The following is a 16,045-nucleotide window of genomic DNA, read 5'->3' on the forward strand; positions in this document are numbered from 1 at the left end:
ACTCCTCTATGGTGGTCTTGTGTTCCAAGAGCTCTTTTTAACCTTTGTTCATCTATTAGCTCTACAGAGCTACTCCTGATTTGTTTGAAAAATAATTTATTATTGCCTTTTATGCATTTATGCATGTGTTCCTCAAACTCTTTTGGCCTGTTTCATTCTGTTTTTAAAACTAACGTGACATAGTTGACGTATTTTTCTATTTTCCTTCTTTGAACAGACTTCTTGAAGAATGCCATTTTCTTTCAAACTTCTTTCTCTGCAGTTTAACTATTCCAGCTTTTTTTGGTCTTTTAAAAAACCTCTTGATGGGTGGCATACATTTCCTTTGAACCCCTAATATTGTGTCTTTTTATACAGTTTTTGTGTTGTCTATAAAAACATTTTCCATGTTTTGCTGCATCTTTTATTGCTCATAATATGAAAAATAAGGTAGCTAGCTAAGAAATTCCTTGCTTCAAATTAAATGTTCCCATCAGAAATGTTGTTGTTCTCTACTATTCATGAAAAATACATCACTAGTGTTTGCCTTGTTTATTATTCATGTACAGACTTTCATGGTAGCTCATGCCAGGTAGCGATTCTAAAATATTCTTGACTGAAGTAATACAGTATATACAGTGTAAATTTCTAGCATTAACAAATCAATTATCCAATTTTATTTGACTGGAGATTTTCTTCTAAAATTCCTGTCCAATAATTTGTATCACTTACGTACCTTTTTAACAATGCTGTTAGGAGTTGTTCAGCTTTGAAGAAAAAAAAATGGTGACAGTACACATCTCTCGTGTGGGCTTTATTATAACTTGGTTTAATCTAAGTAAGAAAGACCTTATATTAAAACAATTCTGATACTGGTGCTGACAAAGTCACAAAAGGGCTTCAGGGTCTCAATACCCGAAGGTATGTTTTCTCACTTGTTCCAACTGGTAGCTTGGACTTAAATATTCTATTCAGTTGTAAAATTTTTCTAATTTATTTTTACTTGTATTCAGGATGCATTTCTTTGTTATGTTATTACTACTTTTTGATTTAAATGTTTTTTGCTTTAGTTTTTCCTTCTTATTTTTACTTTTTATTCTATTATTTACCTTATCTCCTCACTTCATTTTGCTAGGCCAAATGAGTTTTATTCTTTCAGGTTTTTTTTTTTTTTTTAGTTCTAAGGTGGTGTCTGCATACTCTAGATCATTCTAGTAGTTTACTATGTGTGTGTTCTTGGAAGATTAATTCCTGCTGGAACATGAATGAGCAAGACTAATCACATTGATAAGTCTGTTATCAAGCCTATTATCCTATCTCAAACAGTGGATACTTAATAAAAGGGCAAACATAGTAACACTTTCCTGGCATACACTCCAACCCTTCTGCAATTTGAAGTTCGGGGATGCCTGATTTTTGCTTACCAGAAATGATGGCCATGTGGTTGGTACCCCCTCAGAGATTATTCCCTCATTTCCCCAGGAAGCCTTTGAATCCACATAAACTTTTGCTGAGATTTTCACTGAGTTAATTGCAAATTGTACTGATATCCTAGTTTCACTCTTGTGTTTTATTATAAAATGTGTTTTCCCTGGTAACGAGTCAGATTGGAGGGCAAGACACGGGTCATGACAAGTATTTCTTAGAACACCTTATGTTCATTATACTTTTGTAATTAATAGAATTAAGCTGTTACTGTTAACAGCTGATAACTTCACACAGTGCCATCACTTATGTGTTTATGGTTGGAGCTTGCAGTTGAGGGGCTGACTCCAACAAGTGTAAGTGAAGGGCTTTACTGGCTTTCCAGAAGCTTTCAGGATGATGTTCAGAAAGTCCTGCAGAAGGCCCTTTGCTTCATGGGGCTCTATGTACAATCCTGTATTTTTTCTTTGTGTACAGTAGCCATTGGTCTCTTGGATGTTGTCTGAGTGATACAACCTGCTGCTGGTACTAGAGCATTCTAACGGTGGTGCACAGATTCAGCAGACCTGTGATACTCCGAACTGATCACGTTTTGCAGGTTCACTAACACAGCCGGTCCCTAGAGTTTACCAGCTCTTGGGAAACTTTCGCACACCATCTTCTCAGCGTATTCTCTCCCTGTCTTCAGCCTGCTTTTTCCTGTGATTCTCTCCATCTGATGTTGTAAGAATCTGTAGAACCCACTGTTACACAGTTATTTCTTCTATGGCAGTGATTCCAAGTCTGAATCCTTCCAAAATGCTTCTCAGTACTATCATATTTTCTGATTGAAACGCAAAACTGCGCCCAGCATTCCAGATGTGGGCACACCAGGAATTGATAAATACACAATGCATGTTTGTTGACTATCCTCGACTGAGCTGATGTTTTCATAGAACTGCCTGTCATTATTAATGCCATCTTCTGCAAAAAGGAGTGAAGATAAAGGTGAACTTGTAGTCCATCATTTTATATCTAAAATTAGATTATTTTCTGTATTTATCTACCGTGAAGTTTCTGTGCTGTTTTATTACCATGACCACTTCATCTTCCAAGCTCCCCATCCAGTTCCTCATAGGTCCTTTGTGATTACACAAATCTGAATAGATTAGTATCAGCAACAAACTTCGTCACTTCATTATTCACTCATTCTTCGGACTTTTTTTTTGTTTTACATATACATTGAACTTCCTGAAACGATCACAAACTGACAGGATTTGTATTGTTAATGTTAGTTGGGCCAGACCCTTATCTAATACATTCTCTCCTTCCATACGTAGCTTTTCTGATTCTTATTATTTACCCTTCCTTAGGCTGCTTTGTATTTTGCTTTTCTTTTGTGACATTGGTCTAGATAAGTCACTCTAAAATGTGACTTTTAAAATCAAAGTAGTTTGCTCACATGAGTGGAGAATTTGTGCTTACTGATATTTTAAGAGCTTTGATGAAACAAAAGGTCAGAGTATACTTCTGGTGTTATTATTCGTACAGTTAACATTTCCATTGAAGGTGTAAATGTAAATGTCAAAATCATTCTGGAAAAACTGGCAAATTTCGCATGAGAGTATAGTTTTGTTTTTTGTATACCTACAGGAAGCTGCAACTGCTGTAACACTCTTTTGTTTCTGTTAAAACATATTAGCAAATCAAACTGCTTGTAATAGCATTAACTTCCAGATAAAATATTTTCAAGCAGTCTTTATAATTCCAGAATTAGTGGAAACGTTTATGTCTTCAGATTCTTCCATCAAGGCACAGGGAAGTGAATTATTGAAAAGATAAAAATAAATTTGTTTGCTTTCTGTCAGAGTTCATATCCACAGCCAACCTTGATAGAAGACCAGAATGATTTAGACAAGTTTGCTTTGGAGATTCATAACATATGCTTGCTGGACAGAATTGAGTTATCTCTGCTCTGGAGAGTAAGTTATTGTAGCAGGAGCTGACAGAGATGAAGATAACTGAGGGAAATTCAATTACCTTTTAGTGTTTTCCTTCTAATAGGTTTCTTAATGTGAAAAAGATCCTTAGATGATGCGCCTGTGTTGCTTTGTGAGATCTGCTTTGATACCTACATGCAGAATAAAGTGAGCTCTTCTTTTCAGGCCTTCATTAAGGATGAAATATGCATCTGATTGCTAAGTGGGTGTTAACTTTTGATCCAACATATTGTCATTTGTAACGCAGATGTATTTGACAATCTTTTGGCAGTAATCTTGAGTATTGTCTCAAATACAACTTCATTTTCAAAAGTACAATTTTTATGTGAGAAGCTTGTTTATAACAGGAATTGAAGAAAGAGGTCACAAAACTGTAAAATATCTTGCTATAATCTATTTCTGTTTCTGCATGTTCAATTGTTTTCTTGTTTGACTTTTCCTGGCAAAAGCTCTCAAGTTGCAAACAGTGTTTATGACAGACTTGAGTTCAGGTTGCTGGGCTAAAGCCCATCCCACTTGACTATAGCTGGATTTTAAGTGAAACCTCCGCAGTTCTGAAGCTACCATACCACGGTAGACCGGTGCATACAGGAATTAGGATGCTATTATTTGTGTTATTTGTAAAAATTTCCATCTTTTTTATAATGGCTGTTGGTTGAAATGAAAATTTAGAAGTGAAGCCAGCTTCTTCTGCATCTGTGTGTATGAAAACATACCACATATATGTTTGTGTACTTGCAATATGCTTTATTTTACTGACCCATTAAACTACTGTCTGTAGCTGAATGTAGTAAAATGCATATCCTCCAAATGATTTTATTTTTGAAACTTTGACTCTATTCAGCTTTGGGAAATAAAGTTCACTCTTTATCTGGAGGATTTATCCAAGCACTTGCACACTGATATTTCAGTAAAAGTAGTACTTGCACGCTGATATTTCTATAAAAGTAGCACTTGCACACAGATATTTCTATAAAAGTAAGGCAGAATGAGTATCTTCATGTTAGATTTATTTGTAGCTCCCAAATAGGTTTGGATGTGCCTAAAGCCATAGCATACATGACCTACAGAATTCTGTATTGAAAAGCTAGTTTGTAGTTTAAATAGTTACTTGTCTTGACCTATGGCTTCTTGTCTATATAAGCTATAAATATATTTGTCATTAGCTTGTTTCTACTCAAGTTGTAGTATGCATAGTCTCATCTTGTAGTCAATGCAGTCTTCTTGTTCAGGCATGGCACAGTTTGATTCATGCAGGTTTATTTTTTTGATTTTCATGAAGGTGGCTTCTGAAAATCAACTTGAGGGCAATGCGGGAAGTAAAACATATTAAAACAAATGCATTAAGCTACTGAGATGTTTAGAAAAGTTCAGCAGTATAACCTGAAGGCATTTACAGTTAAGGCTTTCAATATTATCCATGTTTCTTAGGCACACAGAGTATTTCTCTGTTCCACTTATTGGAATATTATTAAGGAGGAAGTTGTGCAAAATGTTGCTTCTAATGTAAGTTTGTCCTGAATTAGTATTTCTCATTCCACTGAAAGCTTCAACCTTTCATTGAGAATGCTCTGTTCTGAATATAAAATGTAGTTACTGTGCCGAAATAAATATCTTCATGAGTGATGGCTGAAAAGAAACAGTAACTGTTGAAATAAGGATTTCACAATTACATTGCTAAAGTGGTCTTTATTTTGTTGTACGTGGAACTTGAAGTCTGTCTGGGATCCAGGGAGTGAAATGGTGGAAAACTGCAAAGCCACACCCATCTAAGAGTGACATTCCTGTTAACCTTTTATAATGGTAGCCTTTTGTTTCTGAGTAGACCTATACAGCTCTCCAGGAAAGGGAACAAGACCACACTAATCAGAATTCTTAACAGGAACTGCAAGGTCCTTTCACATTGCAAAGCAGTGAGAGAAAAGTGGCAATCCAACTTTTCACCTGAACTTTCCTATATTAGCTTTTAAACAAGAATCACTATAATAGATTTTAAAAATATTTTTTTCCCAGTTTATCTGGTTCTTTTATAAAAATGTTTACAGAATGAGTCCACCTACTGATTTTTCTCTTTGACCTAGATAAGGAAAAATTGAGCCAGTCCCTTTGGGATGGTCTTAGTTCATGAAAAGATGATGAGTCAGGTTGGTCTTCAGATGATCGCTGTGTCAGTGAAGGTGCTAAGTGACTTAGAGACCTCTGGGTTTCACTGTTAATCTGAAGTTTTACTGGAAGTGGCAGCGTCAATCCTTCAAAAGTCTTACCAACTAGAAAACCAAGTTGTCCTTACTGTTCTGTTTCACACAAGGAAGAAGATATATTTCAGATGCTCACAATACTTACACTCCTCCCTCCCACCTTTTTCCTGCTCACATTTTTAGGTCCTTGTTGTTAATTCACTTTTTAGAAAATGCATCTTCAGAGATTTCTGGCTATCTTAAAGGACTTAGGTACGTCTTGGAAGGCAATGATAGTGACTGTAATGATGAGCTGTGCAAGTGCTTTGGTTGTCGTTGCGCTCTTTTTTTTGTGTGTGTGTCCTACTGTCAAGATACTGTTTTGGTTTGTTTTGTGTGGTGGGTGGTTTTGTTTTGTTTGTTGTTTTTGGTTGGTTGGTTTGGTTTCTGGGGGTTGGTTGGTTTCTGTGTGGTTTTTTGTTTGTTTGTTTTTCACATTAAGCATCATAAGTGACATCTTAAGGAGTCCAGTCAGGTCTGAAACCAACTTGGTATCCAAAGTGCTGAAGCCTATCGGATATGTGCTTGTCATTGACATGCAACCAGGCATGGCAAGATAGGAAATTGTTATGCCTAAATGACTCATTATCTCAAGTTAATACAAATTCTCTGTTCTTTGTTCTCGAGTTGTTGTATTTTGATAAACTCTGAAGCTCCTGGATTAAAATCAGAGTTGTGTTCTCAAACCAAGACACTAAACAGGCCACGCTGAAAAGCACTTGAGAGGGACTATGTTGAACTGGCAACAGAAACACAGACCCTGAGCTGCAGGGATATTTCAAGGGGCTGATCTTTCTGTCTTTTGGAAATCTGGAATTTTGTATAATCTTGGAAACTGTTTATGTAGAGATTTTGGCTAGAAATTAATTTGCTTTGCATGCGTTTTGCAAATTTGTAAAGAGATTTAGGGAGTGTGATGTAGCAGGTTTATCAAGCAATAAATAACAAAATCAACCAAGGCATGTTGATTATTTTTGCATTGTAGTCTACATATAATATGAATGTGAGTTCTTATCTGATAATAAAACCAGATCCCTTTGTAGGAACACACATTTCTATAAGGTAGGTGTTGAGACAATTAACGTAAGTCATGTGTTCAAAACCAATATACCTAAGTATTTATAGTGTGTCTTTGATAGCTATAGAAATTAAAGAGTTTTCATTCATGCAAATACCTTTCACTTGTTATAGCCAGAGGCTGAAGCCATACTCATAGATTAAAGTGGTACAAGGTATTTTGTATTAAGGTTCCGAATTATCTTTTGTTTTATCTGCTTATTATCTGAATCATTCTGGCTAAGTTTTTACATTCTTTGTGCTCTCAGAGGTTGAATTACTATAAGTTTCAGACTTCTCATTTTGGAGAAGAAGGTTGGCAAAATGCTTCCAAATTAAAACATTTTTAAAAAAAATTAGTTTTTATTTCATTGACAATTTCATTTTTTTCCATGTTTTGAGGTATTACTGTTTCCCCACTGTCAGAAATGTACATTTTGCCTTTCTTGTGAAAAATGGTTCAGAGCTTGTGAAGAATTGCTGTTTCTGTAGTACCTTTAAGGGCTTCTTAATATTTTATTTTGTTGTTCAAAAACTAGTGTGTGTTCCCTGTTCTTAGAGACTTCATTTAAGGTTTAACGGTGCCACCTGAACTGCATGTGACTCTCATTCTGTTCAAGCATCATTCCTGTGCCAGGTCTTGGTGCTGTAAGTTGTAAAAAGAGCTGTGCCAGCAGCAGGGTGTCTGGAAATCTGAATGCTAGGGGTGTAATCATTTGGCTGCTGGGGCCAGAAGTACTGGACTACTTTTTACCTATCTTACAAGTGATAGAGGTCCTTGCTGTGCCACAGCGAAACAAGACAGTTGGAGAGGTGGTAGTCACAGTGAATGAGGACGCTTCAGACCTTCAGTTTGTTGAGATTTATTGGAAATGTGCCATGTTGGTCGTAGTCACGCAGAGATTTCTGTAAGATGTTGACCAACAGATTGAAAGCCACAGCGAGACTTATTTGGCAACCATTTCCTGAGCTGATGGTACCACCATTGCAGTGAATGAAAACCACTTCCACTGATTCCACTAGGTGTTCATACTATGCAGAGGGGAGGAAGTGTCCTGATGCTGTTGCTTGAATAAGGTAATAACAGCAGTGACAAAAGGTGAAGTTTGGCTGGGTGGTATGAGAAAGACCGTGCAGATAAAAGAGAAGAAAAAAAAGATGGGGAACATTGAAAGTAAAATTGGAACAGTTCCCTTGGCCAGTCTTCCCTGCACTTTTGGACTCTAGCTAAATATTGTATTTCTCTTCTGGCAGTACAAGTTGCTCACACATCTTTAGCTACTGGTTACAGACACGGTGACAATCAAATATTGCTTTGCTTTGATTGAAGCAATTGAAGTCTCTGTATTTGGCCCACCTTGAGATTTATTTGTATGTTTTCACGTGATTAAAAGGTATTTTGCTCCCTTTTTAAAATTCAAGTTGTGTAGAAATGACAATTTGAAAAAATTGCAAAACCAAATATCCAACAGTTATGAAAAATCAGAGCAGTGTAACCTCAATTTGGCCCTCACTAAGCATGTATAGTGAATCCTTAGATTATTCAAGTATGTGTCTCCTTTGCCTGGACAGAGCAGATGTTCATTATAAAATAAGTGAGTTTATCAGTCCCAGAAGTCGTTCATGGACCTGATTCATTTGTTGCTTGTTAGTGAATACGGTACTAATCTCCATGGTGGTGTTGAAGCAGTTGAATGTCATAAGGTTGATGCAGTGTGGTTGGGAAATAACTTAAAACATCATACCTGGCTCCTTCTTTGCTTACTATCTAATCTGTGAGCACAGAGCCACCTGTGCAGGAGTGCTGAGCTTTACTGTTTGTAGAGCATAGGGGAATTGTGCTTTGATTATTTCTAGCTTGAAAAAGGCCTTGTACTTGGAAGATGTGGACCCAAAGGACCTCAAATGTAATGCCCAAGCTTAGTCTTTTTAGGATCTTAGCCTGTTTTGAAACAAGGACATTATGGAGGGACTGCATACATAAACTGGATTTGCAAAAGAGAGAGGCAAAAAAGTGCCTGTCTTAATGCATGCTTTGAATGTAAATCTTTTGGACATATGTACAGTGAGAACTGGCTTTCTGGGTTCAAAAAGAACGTTTGTCTCTGGATATTGTTGATGACAACAGCTAGCGGTGATGCTGAGAGTTAGAATATTGGGATAATGTAGGGCACATATAGCAAATCCCAGTTTCTAGCAAGGGGTAAGTGCTTTTACTTGTTTGTGCAAAGCTTTGTCTTTGATTCTGATCCAAGGCTGCTACTGTAACCCAAATAGTATCAATGCTTATCTAAGCATCAAAGAAAAAGTTTAAAAAAAGTCTGTAGTACTAATGGACACAGTGGAATAAATCTGATGTTATTTGTTTCTGGTATTTACTTTTTATTTATTCTGTCAGTTGGTTTTATATCCAGTTTACTTCTTTTTTATTTGTTTCATTTACCTACTTCACTAAACTGAGTTCATTCGAAAGATGCAATCTTGGTAAAAGTGTTGTTGCCCAGTATTTGGTTGAGTTTACTAAAGCTTTATACAGCAAGACTTAAAGGTAAAAAATAAAACTGTTGGCTCAGCACAGATTAATACCAGATGTCTCTTGAGATCCTTGCCTTTCTCTCTAATCACTAACCCAAACGGACTGTCGTGTGGGTTTTTTTGTGTGTTTTTTTTGTTTTGTTTTGTTTTTGTTTTTTGTTTTTTGTTTTTTTTTTTTTTTGTTTTTCTGCTCATGACCATCGTTTTACCAGTCTGTGTTGGTGTGATCTAAGTCAAATGTGGATATTTCAACCCATCGTGTTTTGTTTTGTTTTGGTTTTTTTAAATGCATGTGGTGTGTGGTTGGTTGTTTTTTTGTGTGTGTGGGTGGTGGTGGTTTGGTTTTGTTTTGTTTTGTTTCGTTTTTACTCTGAGGAATGTCCAGCTACAAAATCACTTCCCCCCACCTCCACATTTGTGTTACAAACAGTTGATTTAGATGCAGATTTGTTTTAATCTTCAAATCAGATAGAAGGCTGGAGAAGTGGATAAATGAGGTTTGGAACACTATAGGTTGCAGAGATGAGAAGCCATTGCATTGTGTTCAGTCCATTAAAACAAGAAGAAATAGAAGAGATACTTTGATAAGTGTTCTGCTGGTGTTAACCTTGATGGCTATTATCGGGGGGATGATGCTGTATCTATTTCATTGGCTTAAGCTTTTTTCATGCTGAGAGAAATCAATACTTTGAGTCGTTGGATGACAGAGGCATCACTTCAGAATTGACGGTGGCTGTCAGACATTGTCATTGGTTGACTTTTGTTCGCTGTTGAGGTTTTAAGCTTTCATTTTTCTAGGTCTTATTCAGGAGTCTTTGTAAGATTTCCCTGGGTAGCATTTTTAGTCCAGACTTTAAACCTCAGGTCAGAGGTCAAGTGCAAAGATCTGTAAAAGCAGAGGACTGAGGAGCTCCTTCATTTACTAAAATATCCTTATTTGTAGGGAATTTGCATTAGTGACAAGACTGTGTTATCTTATGAATGATTTTTCCTCTAAAATGACACCCTCTGAGACAAGTTGTTCACAAAGCAAGTAGCTTTTAGCCAGATTAGACAAAGGAACTGGCACATGTCGAAGTATTCAGTGATCTCTGAGTTAAGGAATAAAAGTTAAAAGGTTCAATATTACTTTTAAAAACCCTACACTATTAAACTTGTTTGTAGAAAGCATTATATTTTGGGACTGCAAAGGTGCACATGCAAATAGTACTGTGCAGCGGAAATATTTTACTTTGAGCTTTATTTGAAATTATTGTAAAGATCAAACATAAAATAAATCTGAAAACACTAGGTTAATCCTCCTCTTCGCTGAAATACAGGCAGGCAGAACAGACTATACACCTTGGCAATGTTTTCCAGTAGTATTTCTGGAACCTTTCCTGCATACGCAATATATTGTATTTTTCGTACCTATAACTTACCTTTGGATGACCTTGTGCCCCGTTAGAATTACTGTTCCTTACAACTAAATCTTCAGGTAACTTTCATGTCCAAATAGCCTGCAGTCTTGTCCAAGCAGGGAACAGGAGAGAGGAGAAACCCCTGTTCTGCTCTGTGATAACGCCAAATAGGAGAAGGTTTCTGTTCGATCCTGGCTGAAGGGGTAAAGAACAAGTGTCTTTGCTTTGTGCTGTTCTCTGCTTAATAGTTGCCCTTTGTAAAACTTCAGCAGCCACTGAATTTAAGATTGTAGATAACCCCTGGAGTGTATATATGAAAACACATTTGTCTTCTTTCAAAATTTTTGTTTTATCAAGAGTGTGATTGCAGTACTTTTGTGATTATAATTCCATTTCATATGTGCCCAAACAGATAATAAAAATTATATAGACCAAAGCAGTAGTGGAAGGAAGGTTTGACAAATTTGTTTGTCTGCAACTATATATCTAATTGTAAAACCATATTTGTGCATGACAGGGTGCATATTGCATGTGCAAGAGATCAAACAATAAAGAAGATATAAAAGCATAAAAATAAATTTCACATAAATGGAAGTATTGGGATTTAGTGTGAAATATCAATGTGTACCACTCTATATCTCGGTATTGCATCTCTAGAAGGAGTGGATCAGATGAACCGGAAGGCATCTGGAAAATGAAAAAATTCAATAGAGAAATGGAGACTTTTATGGCTTTCAGAAAGGTTTAATGGTGACTGGCTACTTTGGGATGGGTCTCTTTCAGTTTCTTTTGCAGGAGCTAGTCTTTTTCACTCCTGCATTAATAATTATTGCAGATAAGGAGAGTGAGAAATAGCTCCTCTTTTGCTGAATGTTTGGTATGTATCATGGGTAGGAACCACTGAACAGTTGATGAGTCACCTGTATGATCAAGAAGTAGTTTATTCTTTTTATTCTTGTAAAACTTTCTTAATGTTGGTAAATATACACGTGCCAGATATTTGGCAGAAGTGTGGCTTCCTTTCTGTCCTCATTTGACAAATATATATTGTAAGGAGCCTGTTATAGTTAAGAGTCCCTCCTGGAGTGGTGTGATAATTTATAGGATTGTTGCAGGTGGGAGTCTCCTAGTTTTGGCGAGTAGTTTTAAATTTCTATTCATATTAAGTGCTGAATTTGCAGAAAAGTGGAGTACTGTACATTTTTGTTTTGTAGCAGGCTGATTCTGTGTTCATGGAAGTTGTCAGGACAATAAAATACCATTTTTTCCTTCATTTGAATGTCACAGCTACGCTTTGAAAATCTTTGTCGGTGTTTAATGAACGATGTGTTCAAAATCACATCAAGAAGAGACTTTTTTTTAAAGAGGTGCAAGTTCATTGTGTCTTTTACAAAACATTCTAGTTTGATTTCCATTTTATCATGTTTTAAGGTCAAATGTGACTTTAATGTTCCATAAAGAGACAGAGATTGATAATGGGGAAAGAATAACCCTCTAATGTGATTTATATCTATGGATTTTATGTCAGATATGAAAAGTTGCTGTTCAAATTGTAAAGGAGGATCCATTAAAGAGCACTTTAAAACAGTTTACTACTTAGCTTACCTTAGCTTACACTTGGTTTTAAAATTCTGCCCTTTCAAGCAACTTAAAAATAACAGCTTACATCTACATAGTGCTGAAAAGAACTTGGAATCATCATGGGTGCAAAACAGATTAATGTATTAGAAAAGACAGCTGTATTTAAAAACAGCTAGAAAAATCTTGTTTAGAGTTGGTTATGATTTAGCCATTGTATATTTTTGTAAAGAGGGGTCGCAGCCTGCTTCATGTAGGAGTACAAAAGCCTATTTTTGATGTCTCATTGAGCTAGGAAGTTAGCTGCTCATTCTTCACTCTTTCTGGATCTGGTCAGGTGAGCATTGCTCTAAGATTTGAGAAAAAATATGAGGAAATTTGTAAATATGTTAAAGTAGTTCTTTAAAATTTATTCAACTGTTGGTACATTTTTGTTATCTAATGTCTATGAAAATCTACACAACCTAAATTTTGTTTTATTTGTGGGTTTTTTTTCACGTATTCCTTCCTTTCTCTCACTTTATTTGACATACATATTTGTATATGCATGTATATAAATAACATTCATAGCCTGCATATTTTTACTTGCAACAGTTTTCTAATACTTGTACATGCACACTTATATGTATAAAGCATTGCTACTGTTTTAAACATAAAAAGCTGTTATCTGTTGTGCTGTTATCTACACTCTAAGATATAGTTTTAGTAGCCTCTGCATCAGCTGTCCTTCACAAAGAAAAAGCAAGTTGTTTTTGTTGTTAGGCAGACATTTGTGTCCATTCTACTAACTAGATCACAGAATAATCCAATCATTGACTAAGGCTGAAATGCTTTGTCTGGCATATGCAATCTGTGGAATTGCCAGATGAAAACTGAAATTAGAAACAAGGAGTGCTGAAGTGGGGAAAAGCCTCTATTGTTTCTACTAGTGTTTGAATTTGTTGTGGGTCTACATGTACAGTCGTTTCATGATGGGGTGATCTAAATTTGTTGCCCATTTTTTGAGCTCTGTATCAACCAAAAAGTTTTCAGAAGATCGACAAAACCCAAAATGATAAAAAAATGTTGTAATGAAGACTCTTTCATAGTTTTGAGTTCTGTTTGTAGGTGTGACTTTCAGCTCTTATTTGCTAGTAATTGGTTTTGAGTACCTCAGCAAACAGAAGCTGTTCATACAACACGTGTAGTGATTGTCTTTCCCATGCTGGCCTGCAAATGTGCTCAACTTTAAGAAGCCATCTGGTCAAGATCGATCCAGTCTTTGTATGCCTTTAGTCTTCTGTCTGAATGTGTGCAGATTTTCTCCTTAGCTTTGATAGTTATTTATACAAGTAACAGCAAACAGTTGGCCACCCAAGTCTAACAGAGAGTCATGAGAGTGAAGTGGTCAACTAGCTGGCATTCATTACTCCGAAACTCACCTCATCATTTTATAATACTATTCCCTTATTTTCTTATAAAAGTGATTGTGCATATGTGTTTTACTATTCAATTAAGCCACTGACATGTTGGTATTTGCTAAATCTTAAGTGTGTGTGCGCTGTATAGTTAAAGAATTAATGACAAACCAGGATCCTCTGCTTGGCTTTCTGGACAGGTTTACTGTGGGCAGCTGCACAGTGCATCAGTTCACAAACCTGTAAAATGGGGTTAATTCTTATTTCTCGAGGGTTTTGTGTAAGTAATTAATTATGAAGTGCTTAAAGTTCCTTTGGATGGTATAATTAAAATGCGAAGTAATATAGTCTTTATTTTCTTCCTAGTCACTGTGCGCCCAGTATTCTGCAGACAAACGGGAAGAAGAAAAAATGTGTCATCATTTGATAATGGCAGCTAAGTACCGAGACCAGGTGACCGCAACTCAACTAATACAGAAAATTATCAACATTCTGACAGACAAGCATGGAGCCTGGGGAAGCTCTGCACCAAGGTAAAGCAGTTTTGGGGTGTTTTTAACTATTTTTGGGAATCGAGCTGTGCTCAGCTATGTTCAGGTGATTTGAATTAATGTCTTATGGTCAAATTTAAAGGTGAACAAGGTTTTCAGGTTGTTTTGTTTAAAAAAAATATAAAAAGGTAAAATGGGTGTGTCGGTGTTTAGTCTGCGTGAATGTCAGAGACTGTGTTCTGTTAGAGCAGTAAATAACAGGGTGGTTCCCTTGTGACTTTAAACTTTGCTATAGCAATGTGTTAGAATTTATTTTGACTGTCCAGTTCTACCACTAGCATTTATTTGAAAAATAAATTTTTAAAGTAAATATTTTCTTACAACTAGCTTTCTCCATGATGCATTATATTGTATCGAAACTTTAAACAAACAAATTCTTAAGTTACAGGGAAATTAGGAGTTTTGTAATTCAAGGTGAAAACAGTACCACCAAACCCATTCTCCTTTTGGAATTCTCAGTATATACCTTCATTACAATACTTGTCTGACTTCTTTAGCACAAGTCACAGCTAAAGTTTCAGTTGTGAATCTAAAATACAAGTTCAAGTTCTTGTAGTACGTCCTTAATTAAGGCTTAAGAATAACTGGAACGTATTTGGGCTAGAACATAACCATGTTGAATACACTAGTGTATTGAGGTGCTATTATTTGAATGCAATGGAATAGTACGCATGAGAGATACACAGGAGTAGACAACAAACTGTTTATCCCAATAATCTCTATTCATTGTTCAATTACTGCTTGTTTTCTGGAAAGGAAAAAAAAAACACATTCCCAAGCACTAATAACTTCTATAACATACAGTAACATAAAGAAAAATATGAATAAAATAGTGAATAAAATTAATTGGAAGTGTTCAAATTAAGTGTTGTGATAAAATGGCATAGAATGCTTATTTCACATAAATACCAGTTTTGGGCTCCAGGTTATAAGCTTAAAAACAAAGTCAAAATAAGTACTTAATGTTGGTTTTCTTTTTTTAAGTAAATGATGCTTAAGTATAAAATGCCTGTTTAAGAAAAAACATCAAGGGTATAAAAACAACAATCTATTTCAACATTTCTAGGAATTTCTAGATACTGAATTCCCATACAATTTTAAAGTCAGACTTGTATTACAATTGTCTAAAACCAGTTCTCTTTAAGGAATTTGTATGTCCGTAATTTTGGTGAGTATGTATCTCATGGTTTTGTCCGTCAGTTTGTGCCTCTGGATTTAAAGCTATCATACTATCTTTTAATGAAGAAACAGAGAATCCTACCCGCTCTTTAGGTGTGTTGTACTTGTTGTGATAATATTGGTATAGCTGGAGAGGGAAAAGTGTAGATGATAAAATATTCCATGCTTGAAGGGAATGGAATAACTATTTTCTGTTAATCCTCAAATAAGGTTTATGTAATCAGCTTGTAAATTACAAAGTACACAAAATATGGACATGGTAATTTCCTTTTTGTAATAATGATCCACCGCAAAATGGAAATGTCACATAATGCACTTTGCAGCACACTTAACGTAATTCTAGAAACTAAAATGGCATTAGAGACAAAACAAAATCTCTTTATGGGAAAGACAGAATGCATTTAGTCGTCATAAACATGGAAAAAATAAATGTATGCAATGATTGTAATTCTAATGAAATATTTTAGCAAGGGGGCTAAATTAATGTTTTCTGGCATATGTTTAATTTTCCTTCAAAATGTTATATTAGTTTTTCTCATGTAAATGTAATTTTTTTTTTTAATATTTGGCTTGTGGTATTTTTGTTTTTCCTCCTCCTTTGGAATCCATATAATTGCTTGTAGCCATGGCTCTGAAGGCCTAATACTTTCCCATTAATGTCATTTATTTTGTTTCAATATTGATGGCTTTTCTAATGCCATACGATCAGTGGGCTGCAGTGCTGGCAGC

General features: G+C 35.7%; 1 protein-coding gene across 5 annotated transcripts in view; it reads left to right on the forward strand.

Annotated features, from left to right (window-relative positions):
* LRBA (LPS responsive beige-like anchor protein) overlaps positions 1-16,045 on the forward strand; it is a 409,424-nt gene that overhangs the window by 149,623 nt on the left and 243,756 nt on the right. For all 5 annotated transcript variants that reach the window (XM_071807989.1, XM_071807991.1, XM_071807990.1 and 2 more), the window contains one exon: positions 13,953-14,119. In XM_071807989.1, the coding sequence (XP_071664090.1) occupies positions 13,953-14,119 (167 nt within the window). The remainder of the gene's footprint in view (positions 1-13,952; positions 14,120-16,045) is intronic.

The sequence above is a fragment of the Patagioenas fasciata genome, chromosome 4 (assembly GCF_037038585.1).
Source record: "Patagioenas fasciata isolate bPatFas1 chromosome 4, bPatFas1.hap1, whole genome shotgun sequence".
NCBI lineage: Eukaryota > Metazoa > Chordata > Aves > Columbiformes > Columbidae > Patagioenas > Patagioenas fasciata.